The sequence below is a fragment of the Heterodontus francisci genome, chromosome 27 (genome assembly GCF_036365525.1).
Source record: "Heterodontus francisci isolate sHetFra1 chromosome 27, sHetFra1.hap1, whole genome shotgun sequence".
NCBI lineage: Eukaryota > Metazoa > Chordata > Chondrichthyes > Heterodontiformes > Heterodontidae > Heterodontus > Heterodontus francisci.
In genome coordinates, this window is record NC_090397.1 from 4,173,954 (window position 1) to 4,194,590 (window position 20,637).

General features: G+C 46.8%; 1 protein-coding gene across 1 annotated transcript in view; it reads left to right on the forward strand.

Moving 5' to 3' along the window:
- Window positions 1-20,637, forward strand: part of washc4 (WASH complex subunit 4) — a 128,757-nt gene that overhangs the window by 37,287 nt on the left and 70,833 nt on the right. The window contains exons 14-17 of the mRNA XM_068059384.1: window positions 13,282-13,409; window positions 13,496-13,656; window positions 18,494-18,620; window positions 19,619-19,744. Of these exons, the coding sequence (XP_067915485.1) occupies window positions 13,282-13,409; window positions 13,496-13,656; window positions 18,494-18,620; window positions 19,619-19,744 (542 nt within the window). The remainder of the gene's footprint in view (window positions 1-13,281; window positions 13,410-13,495; window positions 13,657-18,493; window positions 18,621-19,618; window positions 19,745-20,637) is intronic.

A 20,637-nucleotide genomic window follows, 5' to 3' on the forward strand; every position in this document is an offset into this window, starting at 1 on the left:
CTCCTGTCTAATTCTCATTTTCTTTATTATTCCCCTGAATTGTCTTAAGGCGCAAACCTAAATCGGAATTATCACCAATTGAGCAATTACCAATCCTGATCCTAGGAGGATTTTCAATGTTTAACTGAATGTCCCACCAGTGGTTGTCATCCCCTATCTTAGGGATTCCCTTTTTAATCTCCCCATTTTGTTGTTACAGGCCTTAAAAATGTATGTTGTGAACGTAAAACGGCACAATTGGTGTGAGAAGGGGGTTCATCTGAAGGCATGGCAAGCATCTGTTAATGTACTGTTCAACATGCGAGATCATTTGGGCCACCATCCAACCTTTGAGAGTTTGGTTAAGGTAGTCTGAATGAAACAGTGTCCACCAGTGGGATGAAGATGGAAGAGGTACATCATATCACAAAGGGTGGGGGGAATGCAACCAACCCAGTCGCCCTGGGTGTTTTTAGCCATAAAGAGGAGAGTAGAGCCCTGATCTTGCAAGCTGGTCTGCACAGCCCAAGCTGAGGGTGCTGGTAAGGGCTTTCCCTGTAGGTGCCACTCTATGACCTGGAAATAGGGTGGATGTGATTTCTGGAGGTCGGTTAAGTTGAGCGGGGCAGTAACTGCTGTGCCAACAGGAAGGGAGGATGAGGCTACCCACTTGGGCACAGGCTTCCTGGTCAGGCCAGCTTCTTTTGCTGCCCGGTCTGCACGGTTGTTGCCTCTTGTGTGGGGTGAGGAGTCTTTCCTGTGGGCATTAACCTTACTAATGTGACAAGGGGCACTACATTTCTGCCAGGTGTTCCACAGTGTGTGGATTAGACCTGCATGCAGAAGGGCTTTGTCATCTGAGGAGCAGTACGAGTTTTTATGATACAGGGGGTTAGCAAGGGCTGTGTTGCACATATAACTGCTATCTGACCAGATATTTGTGGGGGTAGAAGCAGTAATTTTGGCAGCTACCACGACGGCAATGAGCTCGGCTTGTTGTGACGAGTGGGTTGAGACCTTGAACTGAAGGGTCTGATCTGGTAGGACGGTAGCATATTCAGTGTGAGGGGATCCATCCACATGATGTGATCTGTCGGCATAGGTGTTCTGGGCATCTAGGGTAGGAATCTGCATCATTGGATGGTCATCAAGATCCAGCACTGGTAACGGGCACTGGTGTGGGTGACCCTGGTAGGCTAGCATTAATGGCAACAGGCTGGTTTGCCTTCGGGTGACATCTAAATCTCTTTGTAAGAGTTCAAGTCCATTTACTAACATGCTGTGAAGAGACAAGAGTATTGCCGGGTTTCAGTAAAAGGTTCAGTGGTGTGTGTGGAGAATGCAGGGTTACCTTCTGAAGTCCAATAATGTAAGTAAAGTGTTTCACAGCACAAAACGTGGCCAGCAGATGGTGCTCACAAACCGAATAGGTATTTTCTGCCCCCTGTAGGATGCGAGATGCATAGGCAATCGGTTGGAGTCTTCCACCTCTTCCTTGGCTGAGTACTGCTGTAAGGCTTCGGTCTGTTACTCCTACCTCGAAGTGAAAGGGTTGGGTTGGGGCTAGCAGGCAAGTTGCCTGCATGTTTGAGTTTCGCTACTGTAGCAGTGTGTTCGGCAGTCCATGCCTCAATAATGTCATCATTGTCCTCCTTCAGATCATGCAGTGGTTTAGCAAGTTCAGCAAAACTCAGTATAAAATTTCTCTGATAGCCCATCAGCCCAAGTAGTGACTATAGAGAGGTTTTTGAAACAGGTAGGAGAAGTTGTTGAATAATCTGTACCTTGTGTTGGTCAGGGTTGAAACCCTTAGTTGAGCCCCAGGAAGGTAACTTCCTCTCTTCGCGGTTGAGCTGCCTTGGGTTGATTTTGAGACTGGCCTTCCCTAGCAGGGTAAAGAGTTCGTCCAAAAGAGCCAGATGCTCCTCTAAAGCCTCTGTGGCTAATAAAAAATTGTCAATATACTGTAAAAGACACTCTGGTTTAGAAAATTCTTTCTGGATCCGGACCATTGATGGAGAGTTGTGGAAGCCTTGTGGAAAGCACATCCATGTGTACCTCTGACCTTCAAAAGTAAATGCAAACTTCTACTGATCTTCAGCAACGGGGATGCTCCAAAACCCATTAGCAATGTCCAAAGTAGAATAGAATTGTGCTCTGGGAGGGAGACTGGATAAGAGTGTTGGTGCTTTGCTGACCATGGGAGCTTGCCTCGGACTCACTTTGTTTCAGGCTGTGTAATCAACGGTTAGTCTCCATGGGTTTCCGTACAGGCCGAATTGGGGAATTGGTCGTAAAAGTACACGTGCGCAAGATGCCCTGCTCAAGAAGGGAGTGGACAACTTTTCGTACGCAAGGAAAGCTGTCCTTGGTGATCGGATATTGCTTACAAGGGCAGTGGGAAGGGCCATTGATGTGTTCCTTGCCCTCTAAGTGTCCACAGTCATGTTTGAACCTAGCAAACAGGGGCATGCTGCTCAATGATTGACATTACCTGCTGGTCAGAGTGTGTAGGGAGTGCAAACAGGCAAGCCTTTTTAATCGCAAATACTGAATGAGTGTCCGATACTTTGATCAATTCACTTCCTCCTGTCCCAAAGCAAATACAACTCTGATTATAGTCAACAATCGCTCCTGTTTGGTTTAAAACGTCACTTCCCAAAATTCCCTCGCGCACAAACAAAGGTTCTTTGATGGGATAGTTTGTTCAAGCGAGAGGTCAATAGCTGGTCCGGAATACGCCAAAGCTTGAGCTCTGGTTACCCCGTAATAGAAAAGCAACACTTCTTCACCGCAGCCTGCCGTTCAGAATGTGGGGAGTGAATGATCGTCACGGGACGTCCAGTGTCCACAAGCATAATTTGCTGTCGGCCCCCAGGCAGCAACACAGGAACCTCTGGACATCTGTTCGCGTCTCATCTGAACCCCACTTCAGACCATAAATGAGGGGCCTGATCCCGTCAGAGCAGGTTATTTCCCTGTTCTTTGGGTGAGTGGCAAGAAGTTTGTGCCACTGGACTGTCGCCCTGTCGTGTGGAAATGAAGGTCTGCCTTATTTCCAGCATTTCTTGTTTTTATTTCAGATTTCCAGCATCTGCATATTTTGCTTTTATTTTAAGGTCTGCATTATGATGGACAATTTATCCAGGTTGCGAGCTGTTCCAGCAGTCATCTTTTCCAAATTATTTGCTAAGGCATCCACCTTAGCTTCAAGGGCATTTGGTCTCCAGGGTGAATAGGGAAGAGGGTCAGTCTGTGATCCTGGCTGCCCAGCATTAGATCGCGAATGGGTTCTACAGTCCCTAGCTATATGCCCTGTTTGACCACAATTGTGACATGGCCCCGTGCTTCTAAATGGAAGGGCTAATCGGGTAATTTTGGGTCCTTCTACAATTCGAACAGGGTTATGCTGTCTGGTGGTTTGACTTTTGTCAAACGCCCAAGCACTTTGAGAGCTCTGGAACAACTGAGCCCCACTGAGTAACATGGCCAACACTCACTTAGTGTGGCTTGTACGGAAGGCTGTAAATTGTTTAAAAATTGTTCCTTAAATGGGGCCTCATCCTTCCCATCCAAATCATTGGCATTCGCGTGGCCTTGCATCATTTTAAATACAAGGGGCTCGTGGAGATCCTGTTTAGTCTGCTGCAGTTTAGCACCCAGATCTGTTATCTACCCCCAACTGAGTTTGAGTGTATCCCAAAAGGTCATTTAAAGTGGTCCGTACGTTAAATGTAGCAAAAGGGAGACCCTTTCGGCTACCTTGATCAATTACTGACAGGAGTACGCGTTTAACATCAGCATCCTCAAGTTTGGGGTGATAATTTCTCCAAGTCTGGATATGATTTCTGAATTCAACTGGACATGCCCCAGTTTTAATAGTGCCCAACCTTGTAAATCACTGGGGCTTAGGGGCTGGGATCTTGAGTTAGTCCCAGTTTGCTGTCCTGCTTGATTTAAAACATGAGTTTCCACCACATTAACAGGAAGTTCGGGGAGGAGGAAGGTCCCTGACCCCACGGGTCTTCACCCTAGTGGTATTTGGAGGCTTTCTCCTCTAAGGAACCCCAATCTACCTCTGGGGAATCAGCATACTCTGGATCACCTAGGGTTACAGCAGATACAAGTGCTTGCTGTTTCCCCAATATACACTCTAACTCCTTGATTTTCAGATAGCACTGTCAGTGGTCTGTCTCCCAGTGGGACTGCTGAGGATTTCCCTCAGAGCACCACGCAAGTCTTCTAACTGCCGGCTAAATTTTTTAAATTCTTCTCACTCATAATATCTCAGTCTCGCATTTATTTTCAAGGGACTGCATAGCACTCCCTGCCTGTACGACAGTCACACACTGCTGCTGAATTACTGCTGAGGCACTCACCAGCTGCTGCTGTAATGCATCAATCTGGCCCTTTTGGTCCTGTACTAATATGTCCTTTTTCTGAACTAACTGGTCATCCATCTGCACACAATATGATGCCATGTAAGAGATGAGCTTGAAGGCTCTATCTACCTTCTTTTCGTTAACCCGATCATGAATAAACTTAACTATGACCTCAAGCGGAATGCGCTCCTTAGTTTTATTTAAATATTCTGCGAGCATGACCTGTATGTCCTTTATTTTAACTTTCTTATCCAGCTTGGCTTAAAAAGCCTTAAACATGTGTTTGCCTGTCATGGTTATACTTTTGAAGGAAGACAACTACTGGCAATCAATAAAATGTACTGGCACGTCCCTGTCATGGGTTCCCTTTCCTAGATCTGACCAAGCAAATGACTAAGAGATAAAAACAAGAAATGCTGGAAATATTCAGCAGGTCTGGCAGTATCTGTGGAGAGAGAAACAGAGTTAACGTTTCGGGTCAGTGACCCTTCTTCGGAACTGGCCAATATTAGAAATGTCAAAGGTTATAAGCAAGTAAAGCGGGGGTGGGGCAAGAGATAACAAAGGAGAAGGTATAGATTGGATAAGGCCACAGAATAGCTGACCAGAAGATCATGGAGCAAAGGCAAACAATAGGTTAATGGTGTGTTGAAAGACAAAGCATTAGTACAGATGGGGTGTTAATGGACTGAAGATTGAACAGCATCAGGCACAAACATGAAAAAAAAACAGTGGGTAAGCAAACTGAACAAACTAAGATGAAATGAAATAAACATACAAAAAAAATGTAAAAAAAGAAAAAAGTAACTAAAAATAAAAGTAAAATGGGGGGCCCGTCATGCTCTGAAATTATTGAACTCAATAGGGGCGGCACAGTGGCGCAGTGGTTAGCACCGCAGCCTCACAGCTCCAGCGACCCGGGTTCAATTCTGGGTACTGCCTGTGTGGAGTTTGCAAGTTCTCCCTGTGTCTGCGTGGGTTTTCTCTGGATGCTTGTTTCCTCCCACAAGCCAAAAGACTTGCAGGTTGGTAGGTAAATTGGCCATTATAAATTGTCACTAGTATAGGTAGGTGGTAGGGAAATATAGGGACAGGTGGGGATGTTTGGTAGGAATATGGGATTAGTGTAGGATTAGTATAAATGGGTGGTTGATGGTCGGCACAGACTCGGTGGGCCGAAGGGCCTGTTTCAGTGCTGTATCTCTAAACTAAACTAAATATTCAGTCCGGCAGGCTGTATTGGTAAAAGAGATGCTGTTCCTCGAGCTTGCGTTGATGTTCACTGGAACACTGCAGCAATCCCAGGACAGAGATGTGAGCATGAGAGCAGGGGGTGTGTTGAAATGGCAAGCAACCGGAAGCTCAGGGTCCTGCTTGCGGACTGAGCGGAGGTGTTCCGCAAAGCGGTCACCCAGTCTGCATTTGGTCTCCCCAATGTAGAGAAGACCACATTGTGAGCCGCGAATACAGTATACTACATTGAAAGAAGTACAAGTAAATCGCTGCTTCACCTGAAAGGAGTGTTTGGGGCCTGGGATAGTGAGGAGAGAGGAGGTAAATGGGCAGGTATTACACCTGCGATTTGCAGGGAAAGGTGCCGTGGGAAGGGGACGAGGTGGTCGGGGTAATTGAGGAGTGGACCAGTGTGTCGCGGAGGGAACGATCCCTTCGGAATGCTGACTGGAAGGGAGGGGAAGATGCGTTTGGTAGTGGCATCATGCTAGAGGTGGCGGAAATGGCAGAGGATGATCCTTTGGATATGGAGGCTGATGGGGTGGAACGTGAAGACAAGGGGAACCCTGTCACGGTTCTGGGAGGGAGAGGAAGGGATGAGGGTAGAGGTGCGGGAAATGGGCTGGACACTGTTGAGGGCCCTGTTGACAACAGTTGGGGGGGGGGGGGAATGACTAAGGGACTCTGTCTCAACAAAGACCAGAAGTTTGGTTTTAACTAGTCACCTTGCCCCATCTGGGGTGTTGATTAGTAAGATTTTTGTATGTTTAGGTGGATTGTTGATTAGCTTTTGACCCACAAGGTACAAACTCTGGCTTTTTAATCAGAATAGTGAGTGTATTAAGTACAGCAAGAATATACAAGCAATACTTAACCAACAACAGTAGTTATACAGCAGGGTATAGGGTGTCTTCGGTCCTTGCCTTCTGAGCTGATGTGTCGTCGTCGTCTTTCTTGAGGTTTTTTTTCTCCCAAAAATATACTTTAGTAATAAAAACCTGTTTTTAAAAAAAATATATACTAAACAATTCAAAACAGCACCAAGTTGACATTCCAGAAAGTGTGAAGGAAATCAGTTTTCTTCATTACAGGACTGATCACAATCCTTACATTGCATGTAAAATGGAATGGAAAATTTTACAGCAAAACCATATTTGGTATATACAGCCTGAAGGGTTTTCCATGGGTCCGGTCCCTCAGGTCACAATGGCGGGAGGACCTTGCATAGTGGTCTTTCCCCATTGAGCCTTTGCAGCAGCTGATTTGCCCCAAGCTTTAGTGTCCCTCGGCACGTAGTCCTGGACCTCGGAATGTGCCAGTCTGCAACACTTGGTCATCGACAACTCTTTGCACTGGTATACCAGCAAGTTTCGGGCAGACCAAAGAGTGTCTTTCACCGAATTAATGGTCCTCCAGCAGCTTTTGATTATCTCGGTGTGCGTCCCTGGGAACAGCCCATAGAGCACAGGCTCCTGTGTTACAGAGCTGCTTGGGATGAACCGCGACAAAAACCACTGCATCTCTTTCCACACCTGCTTTGCAAAGGCTGATTCTAGAAGGAGGTGGCAACTGTTTGTTCCTCATCACAGCCACCTCGAGGGCAACGTGCGGAGGCGGTGAGATTCCGGATGTACAGGAAGGATCTGACGGGGAGGGCCCTTCTCAACACCAGCCAAGCTACGTCTTGGTGCTTAATTGAAAGTTCTGGTAATGAGGCATTCTACCAAATGACTTTGGCAGTCTGTTCGGGGAACCATCTGATAGTATCCATCATCTCCTTTTCCTGTAGGGCCTTGAGGACATTCCGTGCAGCCCACTGCCTGATGGATTGGTGGTCAAAGGTGTTTTTCTGCACAAGCTTTTCCACGAAGGATATGTGGTACGGCACAGTCCAACTGGATGGAGCGTTCCACGGCAATGTGGTCAGACCCATCCTTCGCAACACCGGGGACCGATAAATCCTCAGCACATAGTGACACTTGGTGTTTGCATACTGGGGCTGTACACACAGCTTGATGCAGCCGCACACGAAGGTGATCATCTGGATGAGAGCGACGTTGGGTACGTTTTTTCTGCCCTTAACCAGAGGTTTGAACATCGTGTTCCTCTGGACCCATTTTGCATCCCCAGATAAAATGGAAAATGGCTTGGGTGACCACCACGGTGCAGGAGTGGGGTTTGGGCCAGACCTGCGCCACGTACAGCAACAATGTGAGTGTCTCTCACCTGATGACCAGATTCTTAGCCACAATGGAGAGAGAAATCTCCCACATGCTTAGTTTATGGTGTACCATGGCTACTCGCTCCTTCCAGGTTTTGGCGCGCGCCCCAGCCCTTCCAAACCATATCCCCAGCACCTTCAGGTATTCTGACCTGACGGTGAAGGGGACAAAGGATTGGTCTGCCCAGTTCCCAAAGAACGTGGCCTCACTCTTCTCGCGATTTGCTTTGGCTCCGGAGGCCAGTTCAAACTGGTCACAGATGCTCATTAGTTTGCGAACAGACAGCAGATCCAAACAGAAAATGGCGACGTCGTCCATGTGCAGAGAGGCTTTGACCTAGGTGCCTCCGCTGCCTGGGATTGTCACTCCTCTTATGCCCGCATCCTTCCTAATGGACTCAGCAAAGGGTTTGATACAGCAAACAAACAAGATGGGAGAGAGAGGACAGCCCTGTCTGACTCCAGATTCGTTCGGGGAAACTTTCTGATTCCCACCCATTGATTGAGACTGCGCTATTGATGTTTGTGTAGAGCAGTTTGATCCAATTGTGGATTCCTTCCCCAAACCCTATAAAATTCTAACAGGACTTGACAGGGTAGATGTAGGAATGATGTTCCCGATGGTGGCGGAGTCCAGAACCAGGGGTCATAGTCTAAGGATACGGGGTAAACCTTTCAGGACTGAGATGAGAACTTTCTTCACCCAGAGAGTTGGTGAGCCTGTGGAATTCTCTACCACAGAAAGCAGTTGAGGCCAAAACATTGTATGTTTTCAAAAAGGAATTCGATATAGCTCTTGGGTCTAAAGGGATCAAAGGGTATGGGGCGAAAGCCGGAACCGGTTACTGAGTTGGATGATCAGCCATGATCATAATGAATGGCGGAGCAGGCTCGAAGGACCTCCTATTTTCTATGTTTCTAAACCCCATTTTGGAGAGCACGCCCATCATGTCTGTATGCGATATTCTGGTCTTCTCCTGGTCCAAGCTGATGAGGCAGGTGTCCATGTGCTGTCCCATACATAGGTGATCATATTCCTGAGTAGCGTGAGACTATCCGAGATCTTCCTGCTGGGTACAGTACCAATCTGATCGGGGTGGATCACCAACTCCAGAGCATACTTGACCCGACTGGCGATGACTTTGGACAGAATCTTGTAGTCTACATTAAGCAATGAGATGGGCCGTCAATTTCTAATTTCCGCCCTCTCGCCCTTCCGCTTGTTGATGAGGGTGATGATGCCTTTCCTCATGGATTCTGACATGCTGCCGGACAGAAGCATACTCTCGTATGCTTCCAGCAGGTCTGGGCTGATCCAGTCCTACGGAGCCAAATACAACTCAACCGGTACGCTGTCACTTCCAGGAATTTTACTTGTCTTGAAGGACCTGACGGCCTTTGTCAGCTCGTCCAGAGTTAGCGGTTTGTCCAGACTCTCCCGCATGCTGTCATTCGTGATAGATGACAGGAGGGACTGGGAGGCCTTGCTGTGTGTGGGCTTCACGTACAGCCCAGCATAAAAGGATTTGCTAATCCTTAGTATGTCGGACTGCGAAGACGTTACCGAACCATCCTCTTCCTTCAGGCTGCTGATCACAGAGGCTCTCTCTCTTCCTTTTGGAAGAAGTAACGTGAACACATCTCATCCTACTCAATGGAGCGGACTCCAGACTGGAAGATGATCTTGGAGGCCTGCTGGCTCTTCGCCTTTTGGAGATCCTGCTTGACCTCGATCACCATTGACTGCAGCCGGAGGTGATTTTGCATTCTTTTCTGGAACCGCTCGCTCTCTCTCGCTCTCGCGCTCTCTCTCGCTCTCGCGCTCTCTCTCGCTCTCGCGCTCTCTCTCGCTCTCGCTCTCGCGCTCTCTCTCTCTCTCGCTCTCGCGCTCTCTCTCGCTCTCGCGCTCTCTCTCGCTCTCGCGCTCTCTCTCGCTCTCTCGCTCTCGCTCGCGCGCCCGCTCTCTCTCGGCCCCCCCGCTCTCTCTCGGCCCCCCCGCTCTCTCTCGGCCCCCCCGCTCTCTCTCGGCCCCCCCGCTCTCTCTCGGCCCCCCCGCGCTCTCTCGGCCCCCCCCGCGCTCTCTCGGCCCCCCCCCCGCGCTCTCTCGGCCCCCCCCCGCGCTCTCTCGGCCCCCCCCCGCGCTCTCTCGGCCCCCCCCCCGCGCTCTCTCGGCCCCCCCCCGCGCTCTCTCGGCCCCCCCCCCGCGCTCTCTCGGCCCCCCCCCGCGCTCTCTCGGCCCCCCCCCGCGCTCTCTCGGCCCCCCCCCGCGCTCTCTCGGCCCCCCCCCCGCGCTCTCTCGGCCCCCCCCCCGCGCTCTCTCGGCCCCCCCCCCGCGCTCTCTCGGCCCCCCCCCGCGCTCTCTCGGCCCCCCCCCGCGCTCTCTCGGCCCCCCCCCGCGCTCTCTCGGCCCCCCCCCCGCGCTCTCTCGGCCCCCCCCCGCGCTCTCTCGGCCCCCCCCCCGCGCTCTCTCGGCCCCCCCCCGCGCTCTCTCGGCCCCCCCCCGCGCTCTCTCGGCCCCCCCCCGCGCTCTCTCGGCCCCCCCCGCGCTCTCTCGGCCCCCCCCCGCGCTCTCTCGGCCCCCCCCCGCGCTCTCTCGGCCCCCCCCCGCGCTCTCTCGGCCCCCCCCCCGCGCTCTCTCGGCCCCCCCCCCGCGCTCTCTCGGCCCCCCCCCCGCGCTCTCTCGGCCCCCCCCCCGCGCTCTCTCGGCCCCCCCCCCCGCGCTCTCTCGGCCCCCCCCCCGCGCTCTCTCGGCCCCCCCCCCGCGCTCTCTCGGCCCCCCCCCCGCGCTCTCTCGGCCCCCCCCCCGCGCTCTCTCGGCCCCCCCCCCGCGCTCTCTCGGCCCCCCCCCCGCGCTCTCTCGGCCCCCCCCGCGCTCTCTCGGCCCCCCCCGCGCTCTCTCGCCCAATGAGGAAGAGCTGCTGTAGTCTGTCTCAGACGGTAGCCTTCACTTGCCACTGGTTTGGGTGGTGACCTGTTCCTTTTTTTAGAGGCTTCTTCTTTGTGGTTTTCCTTTGTACCACTTGCCACTGACCAGTTTGTCCATCTGCTGCCTCCTCCCCCATTGATTCTGTCTGTAAAGGAGGAGTTTCCGGGCCCGGGGTTGGTATTAGCAGCTGCCTCCCTTTTCTTCTTTTCAGATGGACTTTCCTCGCTGCGGGGAGAATTGCTTGTACCTTCCCAGACCAGACGCGTTCACCGTTCCTTCGCCTGCCCTTTTCTTGGACCTTGCCGCCTGTGCATAACTGAGCCAGCGTTTGGGGCAGATTTTATAGAGGTGGCCTGCCTCACCATACAGATTGCTGCACTTACTCTATTTACAGTCCTTAGTCTGATGGCCTTTGTTCTTGCAGACAATTGTGCTGCAGTTGGTTGCCACATGACCAGATTTGCCTCAGGTGTGACAAACTGTTCGCTGCCCCGCATAGACCAAGAAGCCTCGACTCGACTTCCCCCGATAGCGAAGCTGTAGGGAAGATGGATGTTGGCCTCGTTGGCGTCGACTTTCAAGGTCACCTTGACCTGCCACTTGCTGGTTCAGATCCCAAATGGGTCCTTGATATCAGTGCTGCTGCTGGCCACCTCGACGTAGCTGGCGAGGAAAGTGAGGATGGACAGCGGCACCTGGTTTCCCTTCTCCTTGAACACCTTCAGGAACTTGATGCATCCCGCCACATTCTTGGACATCACTTTGAAATATCCACTTCTGGGGCAGTCCTGCAGGCAGAAGATGTCTGCAGCTTGGAATCCACAGCAGTCAATAAGGATTTTCTTCATGAAGGTATGGTCAATAGGTGCACCTCCTTCATTATCCTTCAACACTCGAACGGTGTTGTGCACTCCCTGGCCTGAAGCTCTAGAATTGGTTATTGCCATTTTACTCAAAAGCTACCTGGAACAGGATCAAAGCCTGATCATGGTCTGTGCCCTGCCAGGTAAGTATCTTCTTTCTTGAGGTGTTCTGTTGACTGTAGGTGGTTTCTTGAATCGGTTTGTGCCAAGTTGTCCCCCTCCGAGGGTTCCTTCCTTCCATATTAGGTTATAGTCCATCTGAACCCTTTGGTCAGGTTTAACCTCACCTTCTGTACATTGTCTCCTCTTGATTAGGTTATAGTAATCAGATTATAGCAGAAATGCCCCTACCCTCTGTGCATTGTCTCTGCAGACAGCTTGATGGCCCAGTCATTTTCACACAATGGGGAATGTTTGCTGACAATTCAAGTCTTGGATGGTCTTTGGATATCTTTATTTGCATTATCATCCTTCGTGAGGCCTCCCAAGTCTATTCCTTTTTGTGACTGAAGCTATGTTAGTTTGAAATGCAGAATGGGCATCTGGTCTCACAGCAATGCTACTTCTGGTAAGGTTGTGAAAAAAACCCTGTCTTCCACCTTCTCCCCACTACAGTATACCAATATACTTTTTATTTTTAACATGATTCTAAATGCAAAGTCCACAACTTGGGCAGCACAGTGGCGCAGTGGTTAGCACTGCAGCCTCACAGCTCCAGCGACCCGGGTTCGGTTCTGGGTACTGGCTGTGTGGAGTTTGCAAGTTGTCCCTGTGACTGCGTGGGTTTCGGCTGGGTGCTCCGGTTTCCTCCCACAGCCAAAGACTTGCAGGTTGATTTGGAAATTGTAAATTGCCCTTAGTGTAGGTGGTAGGAGAATTGAGGGAAGGTGGGGATGTGGTAGGGGATATGAGATTAATGTAGGATTAGTATAAATGGGTGGTTGATGGTCGGCACAGACTCGGTGGGCCGAAGGGCCTGTTTCAGTGCTGTACCTCCCTATGACTATAACTTAGTTCCAATCTAATATATTGATATATATATCGAAGTATAATTATTCCTGAGTATAACAGCAACATCATTTGAAATCATTCTAATTTAAAACAAAGCATCTCGTGTGAGTTTTATCAGACCATAACTTTTATAAATTCATCCCACAAATAAAACATGGCAGATTTTAACCCTTTAGTTCCCATACTGATATCTCCTCTTGCGGCTCAATGTCCTGTGTTTCTCTGGTAATGCCCCTGTGAAGCACCTTCGGGCATTTGCTACGTTAAACCCCTATGTAAATGTATGTTGCTCTTTTATTGTTTCTGCTTTTGATACCTGAAGTGGTTGAATTTAATTTTTTTTTACATTTCATTTGTGCAAATAATCAAAATACAAAAAGCAAGCCTAAATGTTTATTCCAGTCACTCAGATGTGCAGCTCAATAGTTAAGGTCACTGCATGACATTGCATTAATTGGATTATGTTTTATTGTTGAGCTTAATTTTCATTCTTGGAGTGAAGCCCATGGTTCTACTTCCAGAATATTGTTTGGAAGAAAATTTCAGTCAAGAATGACATTTTACATCCGTTTGGTCTTGTGTGTAGCAGAAAGTTATCCATGGTTTAATCTTGTAACTGTTCTATCATTCATAGAAGTTTTTCTTTCCCCTTCATATTTATACCAGGAGAGCCTTCAGAAATTGACCAGCGAGATAAGTATGTCGGGGTCTGCGCACTCTTTGTGCTGCACTTCCAGATTTTCAGAACATTAGATAAAAAACTGTACAAATCCTTGCTAGATGTTTGCAAGAAGGTGAGTGATGTCTGCCTTTCGCTCAACTTTTTCAAACCAATTGTGTTAATTTCTGGGTATTGATTGATTTGTTTGGCTCATTTTAGGTACCTGCCATCACACTCACTGCCAATATTATCTGGTTTGCTGATCAGTTCCTGCTAGACAAAATGGCGCCAGCTGCAAAGGTTTTAGAGAAAAAAAATCTACAATCTATGAAAATCCAGAGAGAAACCTTTCTACAACAGAAGACCCAAACTCTGTCCAAGTAGGTCTTTGTTTGTAGATTATTGTTACTGTACAATGTATGTTTAAGCCACTTCACATTAATAAGAGCATACTACATAGATTCACCAGGATAAGGCCACTGGAGCTGAGATGAACAAGAGGTGACTTAAGAGGTTTTAAAAAAAAAAATTATAAAGGGTTCTGATGGAGTGAATAGGGAAAGACTATTTCCTCTGGCTAAGAAGACCATGACGAGAGGTCTCAAGTGGAGTATACCTCTATGGTATGTAAGGCTGATTGTAACTTGGGAACGTTTGTCCCCCCACCCCGCAGCCAGCCAGCCACCCACTTCCTATAAGGGAAAAAATGTACTGAGGCGTGACCTGTTCACAGAGCTATTGTCTTCTGAATTGTGCCACCAATGTATTCTGACTAAAGATTTTTTGGCACCATGTTAGTTCCTCATCAACCCACTATATAGCCAATCAAACAAAGTTTACAAGCAAAGGTGCTGAGAAAATTCACCAGTTCTAAGAACAAACTACAAAAATCACCAATCTTGTCATCTAGAAAAACTTTTGTCCTCACAGGCTTATTTTTTGGGCCAAGGGTTGACTTGTCACACTTTCCACAGCTTATATTTTTTACTTGGACCTTGGGTCCTGATATTTTTAAGCCTTGTTGGTCCTCTGGCTCTGGCTGCCCTCAAGCTAGCAGCAACTTTAGAGCCTTTGTGATGTAATGCATTTTGGAAGGTCTAATACAGGTGGGAAGTATACAGTAAATGGCAGAACCCTTAGGAGTATTGACAGGCAGAGAGATCTGGGCGTACAGGTCCACAGATCACTGAAAGTGGCAACGCAGGTGGATAAGGTAGTCAAGAAGGCATACGGCATGCTTGCCTTCATCAGTCGGGGCATAGAGTGTAAAAATTGGCAAGTCATGCTGCAGCTGTACAGAGCCTTAGTTTGGCCACGCTTGGAATATTGCGTACAATTCTGGTCGCCACACTACCAGAAGGATGTGGAGGCTTTGAAGAGGGTAGAGAAGAGGTTTACCAGGATGTTGCCTGGTCTGGAGGGTATTAGCTATGAGGAGAGGTTGGATAAACTCTGATTGTTTTCACTGGAATGACGGAGGTGGAGGGGCGACATGATAGAGGTTTACAAAGTTATGAGTGGCATGGACAGAGTGGATATTGAGAAGCTTTTTCCCAGGTTGGAAGAGTCAGTTACTAGGGGACATAGGTTTAAGGTGCGAGGGGCAAAGTTTGGAGGGAATGTGCGAGGCAAGTTTTTTTACACAGAGGGTGGTGAGTGCCTGGAACTTGCTGCCGGGGGAGGTGGTGGAAGCAGGTACGATAGCGATGTTTAAGAGGCATCTTGACAAATACATGAATAGGATGGGAATAGAGGGATATGGGCCCCGAAAATGCCGAAGGTTTTAGTTTAGACAGGCATCAAGATTGGCGCAGGCTTGGAGGGCCGAATGGCTTGTTCCTCTGCTGTACTGTTCTTTGTTCTTTGCACTTGCTGAATCTCAGCCATTTCTGGAGAGGCATTCCAGGAGGAGGAGGTGTAGTGGTGTTTCCTGTCTTTGTTTCTACTAATGTATCTATGAGCGATATGTGTCATTACGTTGGTGGGAAACATGACTCTTCAATCACCCAGTCCTTTTTTAGGAACTTAGTTTTAGCCTGGGAGAGGGGGATAGTTGGGGTTGTGAGTAGGGTGCTGCTAGCAGGTGACTGACAAAAATCCTTTGTGTTTTTTCTGAGGAGTTTTAAAATGCACCAGTTGATCTCCAGGGGGATTTCACACACAGAATGGAGATCAGTCCACTGGTACAGTGAGGTTACAGGGCAGGGGCAGGACCAGGTCCGAGTAAGGGTTGCCACTCTGAAGGCTAGAGGGGAAGGTGGGAGAGGATGTGGGGTGGGGAAGGTAGAGTGGAAAGAGGGAGCTTGCAAGGCTGCCTGCAGTGTTGGGCTGTGCCCAGTCTTGAGCTGCGATGCTGAGCTGTGAGGGCCTGGAACTTCATTTAGTGGTAGAACTGGACTTGCAGCCGTGACTGGGATCATGACTGTTTCACAATGGGCGGTCTTATTGAGGGCATGTTGTTTAAATCAGCTGGTTAAAACTATGAGTCCATGTAGTACAGAGTCCAGGAAAGTGGGAGGTTGGCTTCCGTCTCTGGTGATTAGGGTGCCTCGGGTCTGTGGGTTTGTTTTTTGGGTGATTGGGAGAGGTGGCCAATGTTCTTGCTGTTGCTTGTGATCAAGTGATTTCTGTTGAAAGTGTGTGGATATTTGGTTAGGGTAAGCAAAGCAGTGATTTAGTGATAAGTAATGAACCTCAAAAAAGCACTTGGTACAATCCATGACCTGTAAAGGCTAAGAGCTGTAATTGTATAATGAAACAACACTGGGCAACAAAGGAAGTGAGAGGTAGTATGAAACTAAAAGAGAGGACTTGTACGAAGGCAAAGGACAGTAGAGATCCTATGGACTGAAAGATATAAAGAACAGGGAAAACATACAATGAAAGTGGTAAAAGCTGCAAATAGAGAATACAAGAAAAAATTAGCGCAGGATATCATGGACAGCCCCAAAAGGTTTTGCAAATATATTGAGAGGCAGAGAGAGAGGCTAAGAGTAATGTGGGCCCCTTATTGACACAGATATTATAATTGGAAATCAATGAATGGCAGAATTACTAAATAGCGATTCTGTATGGGTCTTCACAGTAAGCGATGAGGATAAAGTACCAGAGGTCCAAGGCAAACTAAAAAAAATACATCAAGGGAGGAACTAACTAGATTCATTACAAGTAAAATAATGGCAATGATGAAAATAATGAGATTGAAGATAGATAACTTGCCAGGACCTGTTGGTTACCATCCCAGAGTATTAAAAGTAGTAGGTGAGAAAATTGTTGATGTGTTAGTCATGATCTTACAAAATACATTTGATTCAGGAATTGTCTCCATGGGTTGGGAAACTGTCAGTGTTCCATTATTTAAGAAGTGTAGGAGAGATAAACTTGGAAATTATAGGCCTGTTATTTTAACAGCTGGTGGGAAAGTTACTAGAATCTGTTATTAGGGACAGAGTGACTGAGCATTTGGACGGATATGAACTATCACAGAGCCAGCATGGATTTGTAAAGGGTAAGCCATGTCTAATTAACCTAGTTGAATTTTTTGAGGAGGTCACGAGCATGATAGATGAGTGCCATGGATGTTATTTATATGGACTTCCAGAAGGAATTCAGCAAAGTTCCACATAAGAGACGGTTAACAAAAATGAGAATGCATTGTATTGGAGGCAACCTATTGGCTTGGATAGGGAATTGGTAAGGAGGTGGGAGACAAATTTACAAGATGTGAATAAAGGAGGGATCTGTACTGGGGCGTCAGCTTTTCACTATATTTATAGATGATTTAGATGAAGCAATAGAGAACTATATTTCCAAATTTGCTGATGGTACAGTAAATAGTGTAGATGGGAACAGAAGGTTGTAAAAGGGATATTGATAGATTAGCGAGTGGGGAAAAACTGGCAGATGGCGTTCATTTGGGGAAAGTGTGAGGTCACTGTTTTGGATTTATGAAAGATAGATCAGAGTATTTTCTTAATGGTGAGAAAGTAGGAACTGTGGATAAGCAGAGGGATTTAGGGGTCCAAGTCAGCAAATCACTTAAAACTAGTGGACAGGTACAAAGAAAATTAAAAAGGCTAAAGGAATGTTGGCCTTAAGCTTAAGGAGGCTGGAATGCAAGAGAATGGAAGTTATGTTAGTTATACAAAGCTCTGGTTAGACCACACCTGGAGTACTGTATTCAGATGTGAATACCACACCTCACTAAGAATAAATTGGCTTTGGAGGGGTTGCTGTCCCGATTCATCAGAAAGATCCCGGGGCTAAAATTATTGAATTGTGAGGACAGGTTACACAGATGAGACTTATATTCCCTCAGGTTTAGAGGATTGGGGGATGATCAAATTGAAATTTTAGATGATCTCAGGAGTTGATAGGGCAGATAGAAAGAAACTGTTTCCTCTGATTGGGGAGTCTGGAACAAGGGTACACAGCTAGCTGTTCAGGGGTGGTGTCAAAAAGCATTTCTTTACACATAGGGCGGTGCAGTGGTTAGCACTGCAGCCTCACAGCTCCAGCGACCTGGGTTCAGTTCTGGGTACTGCCTGTGCGGAGTTTGCAAGTTCTCCCTGTGTCTGCATGGGTTTCCGCTGGGTGCTCTGGTTTCCTCCCACAGCCAAAGACTTGCAGGTTGATAGGTAAATTGGTCATTGTAAATTGCCCCTAGTGTAGGTAGGTGGTAGGAGAATGGTGGGGATGTGGTAGAGAATATGGGGTTGTGGTAGAGAATATGGGGTTAATGTAGGATTAGTATAAATGAGTGGTTGTTGGTCGGCACAGACTTGGTGGGCCGAAGGGCCTGTTTCAGTGCTGTATCTCTAAATAAATAAATAGGGTAGTGGAAATCTGGAAAACTCTTCCTCTAAGCAACTGTCAAATTAAAAATGTCAAAACTGCGATTGATAGATTTTTGTTAGTTCAGAATCTTAAGAGATATGGAACCAATCCGGGTAGATGGCGTTAAGATACAGATCAGTCATGATCTTATTGCGGGGCTGGATGTTCTCCTCCTGTTCCAATGTGATGCTGTCCACAGCCAAGTATCTTGCAGATACTTAAATGAAGAATGTTCACTTCGGATTGTTTATAAAAGGATAATCAGGGTCTGTGGAAAAATGTCCGAGCAAGGAAACCATGCCCAGATTTGAGGTTACATCCTTTACTTTGATCTGTTTAAGCTTAACACATTTCTAATTGAAGAAAAATATTATTTTATAGAGATGTGCAGTCATATTACTTGTTTGTAAGTTCATGGATGATGAAAATGGAATCCATCTTGTCCAAGGCACAGAGTATGGAGAAGTTTGCTGAGGATCTGTCCAGCAGATGCAATATTTTTTTGCAGGTATTATTTTGAAATCTGCTCATTTCTTTACTGCTCAAGATAAAAGGAAGATATAATGAATGAGATTGGTTTAGAAAGTATCTGACATTTAAAAACTTATGTGCATTCTCATAAATGTTCAGCACCTAGGTTTTGTACAACATTAGAAAGTTGATGGTAGGTTTCATAAATCAACACAATGACCAAAATTTGCTGAAAAAATAATGGTGTCTGAACGATGTGCGCCATTATTAATGTGAAAATTGTCTAGCAACTTTTGGCAGGAAAGAGCTACCCCGTGAATTGCCAGTAGCCACAAGTTGCTGCACGATTTGTGCCGTTCCACCATTAGCATCACAATAATAACTTCTCATCCTCAACTGCCCTGTGAGTTTTGTGAAGTTGCTGCATTTGCACACATATTGTCCATTAAATTTGCCATAGAAAGTTTAGTAATTAATAGCACATATAATTGTTAATTGCCAATCAACTTATCTGGCCCAGAAAGTGCACATTAAGTGTGGAGTGTCATTCCTTCAGGTATTGAATTATTGTTAGAGATTTTAAAAATGTTAAATTTTACATTTTATTTTTGCTTCTGTCTTTTTCCTCCTTCCCTTAATCTAAACTTCTTTTCCCCCTCTTTATTTCTCTTTCTGTGCCTGATTTGACATTGAATTCACCCACTCTCAGTCCTTACTCTGTTTATTCCTCAAACCTTAAACCTCATTGATTAAGGAAATGTCCAGTTGGTCATGTCATTGACCATTGCCCCAAATGTTCTGATACTGTTACCAGTTTGCACTTCAAGCAACTTGCAGAGCAAAATATTTCCCGTTGAAGGTTGCAGGAAAATGTCGAACAAACCTGGAGCATCGCAAGATGCCCCACTGCAGCAGATTTTGGGGCCATTATGCTTGTGAATTTGAATTGACCTAGTTTGTAATCGAATAAAAATGAATGCACTGTGGTATGTTTTGTAGAAGACCAACTCTAATTGAACAGTTTTATGTCTTTAGGGTATCCTATATGCAAACAGTCTTAGTAATATTATCCGAACCACAATGAACCTGTACATGTCAATGCAGAAACCCATGACAAAAACATCCGTGAAAGCATTGTGCAGATTTGTGGAACTTTTAAAGGTAAGTTGTTTGGAATATGAGTCGCTTGATAACTCGGTTCATTTAACTGTTAGTGAATGTCATGAAAATTGAGTTCAGATTTGGTTTTCTTTTTCAGTTATTAGCAAAATTCAGTTATTAGCAGTATTAACAAAGTTGATTTTAATTTTCTGGATAGTAAAATTGCCACATAAAAGTCTGGTTAACAAAATTGAAACTCATGGAATAGGAGGGTCAGTGTCCAATTGGATTTAAAAAATTGACTTGTAGACAAAAAATGAGTCATACTAAATGGTTGCTTTTCAGACTGAAGGATGGTAGACAGTGGTGTTTCCCAAGGGTTAGTGCTGGGACCACTGCTTTTTTTGATCTATATAAATGACTTGGATCTTGGCATACAGAGTAGAATCTCAAAATTTGCTGACGACACCAAACTTGGAGGTGCTGCAAACAGTGAGGATGATATGAACTGCCTGCAACAGGACATAGATAGGCTAGCAGAATGGGCAGAGAGGTGGCAGATGGAATTTAATACTGAAATGTGAGGTGATGCATTTTGGCAGAAGGAATAGGGAGAGGCAATATATACTTAATGGCACAGTTCTAAAGAGTGTGCAGGAACAGAGGGACCTAGGGGTGCATGTGCAGTGATCTTTGAAGGTAGCAGGACATATTGAGAGAGTGGTTAGAAAAGCATATGGGATCTTGGGCTTCATAAATGAGTACAAAATCAGGGAAGTTATGCTGAGCTTTCATAAATCTCTGGTTAGGCCCCAGCTGGAGTATTGCATCCAGTTCTGGTCACCACACTTCAGGAAGGATGTGAAGGTTCTTGAGAGGGTGCAGAGGAGATTTAGTTACAAGGTTAGGTTGGAAAAGCTGTATTTGTTCTTGGAACGAAGGAAATTGAGGGG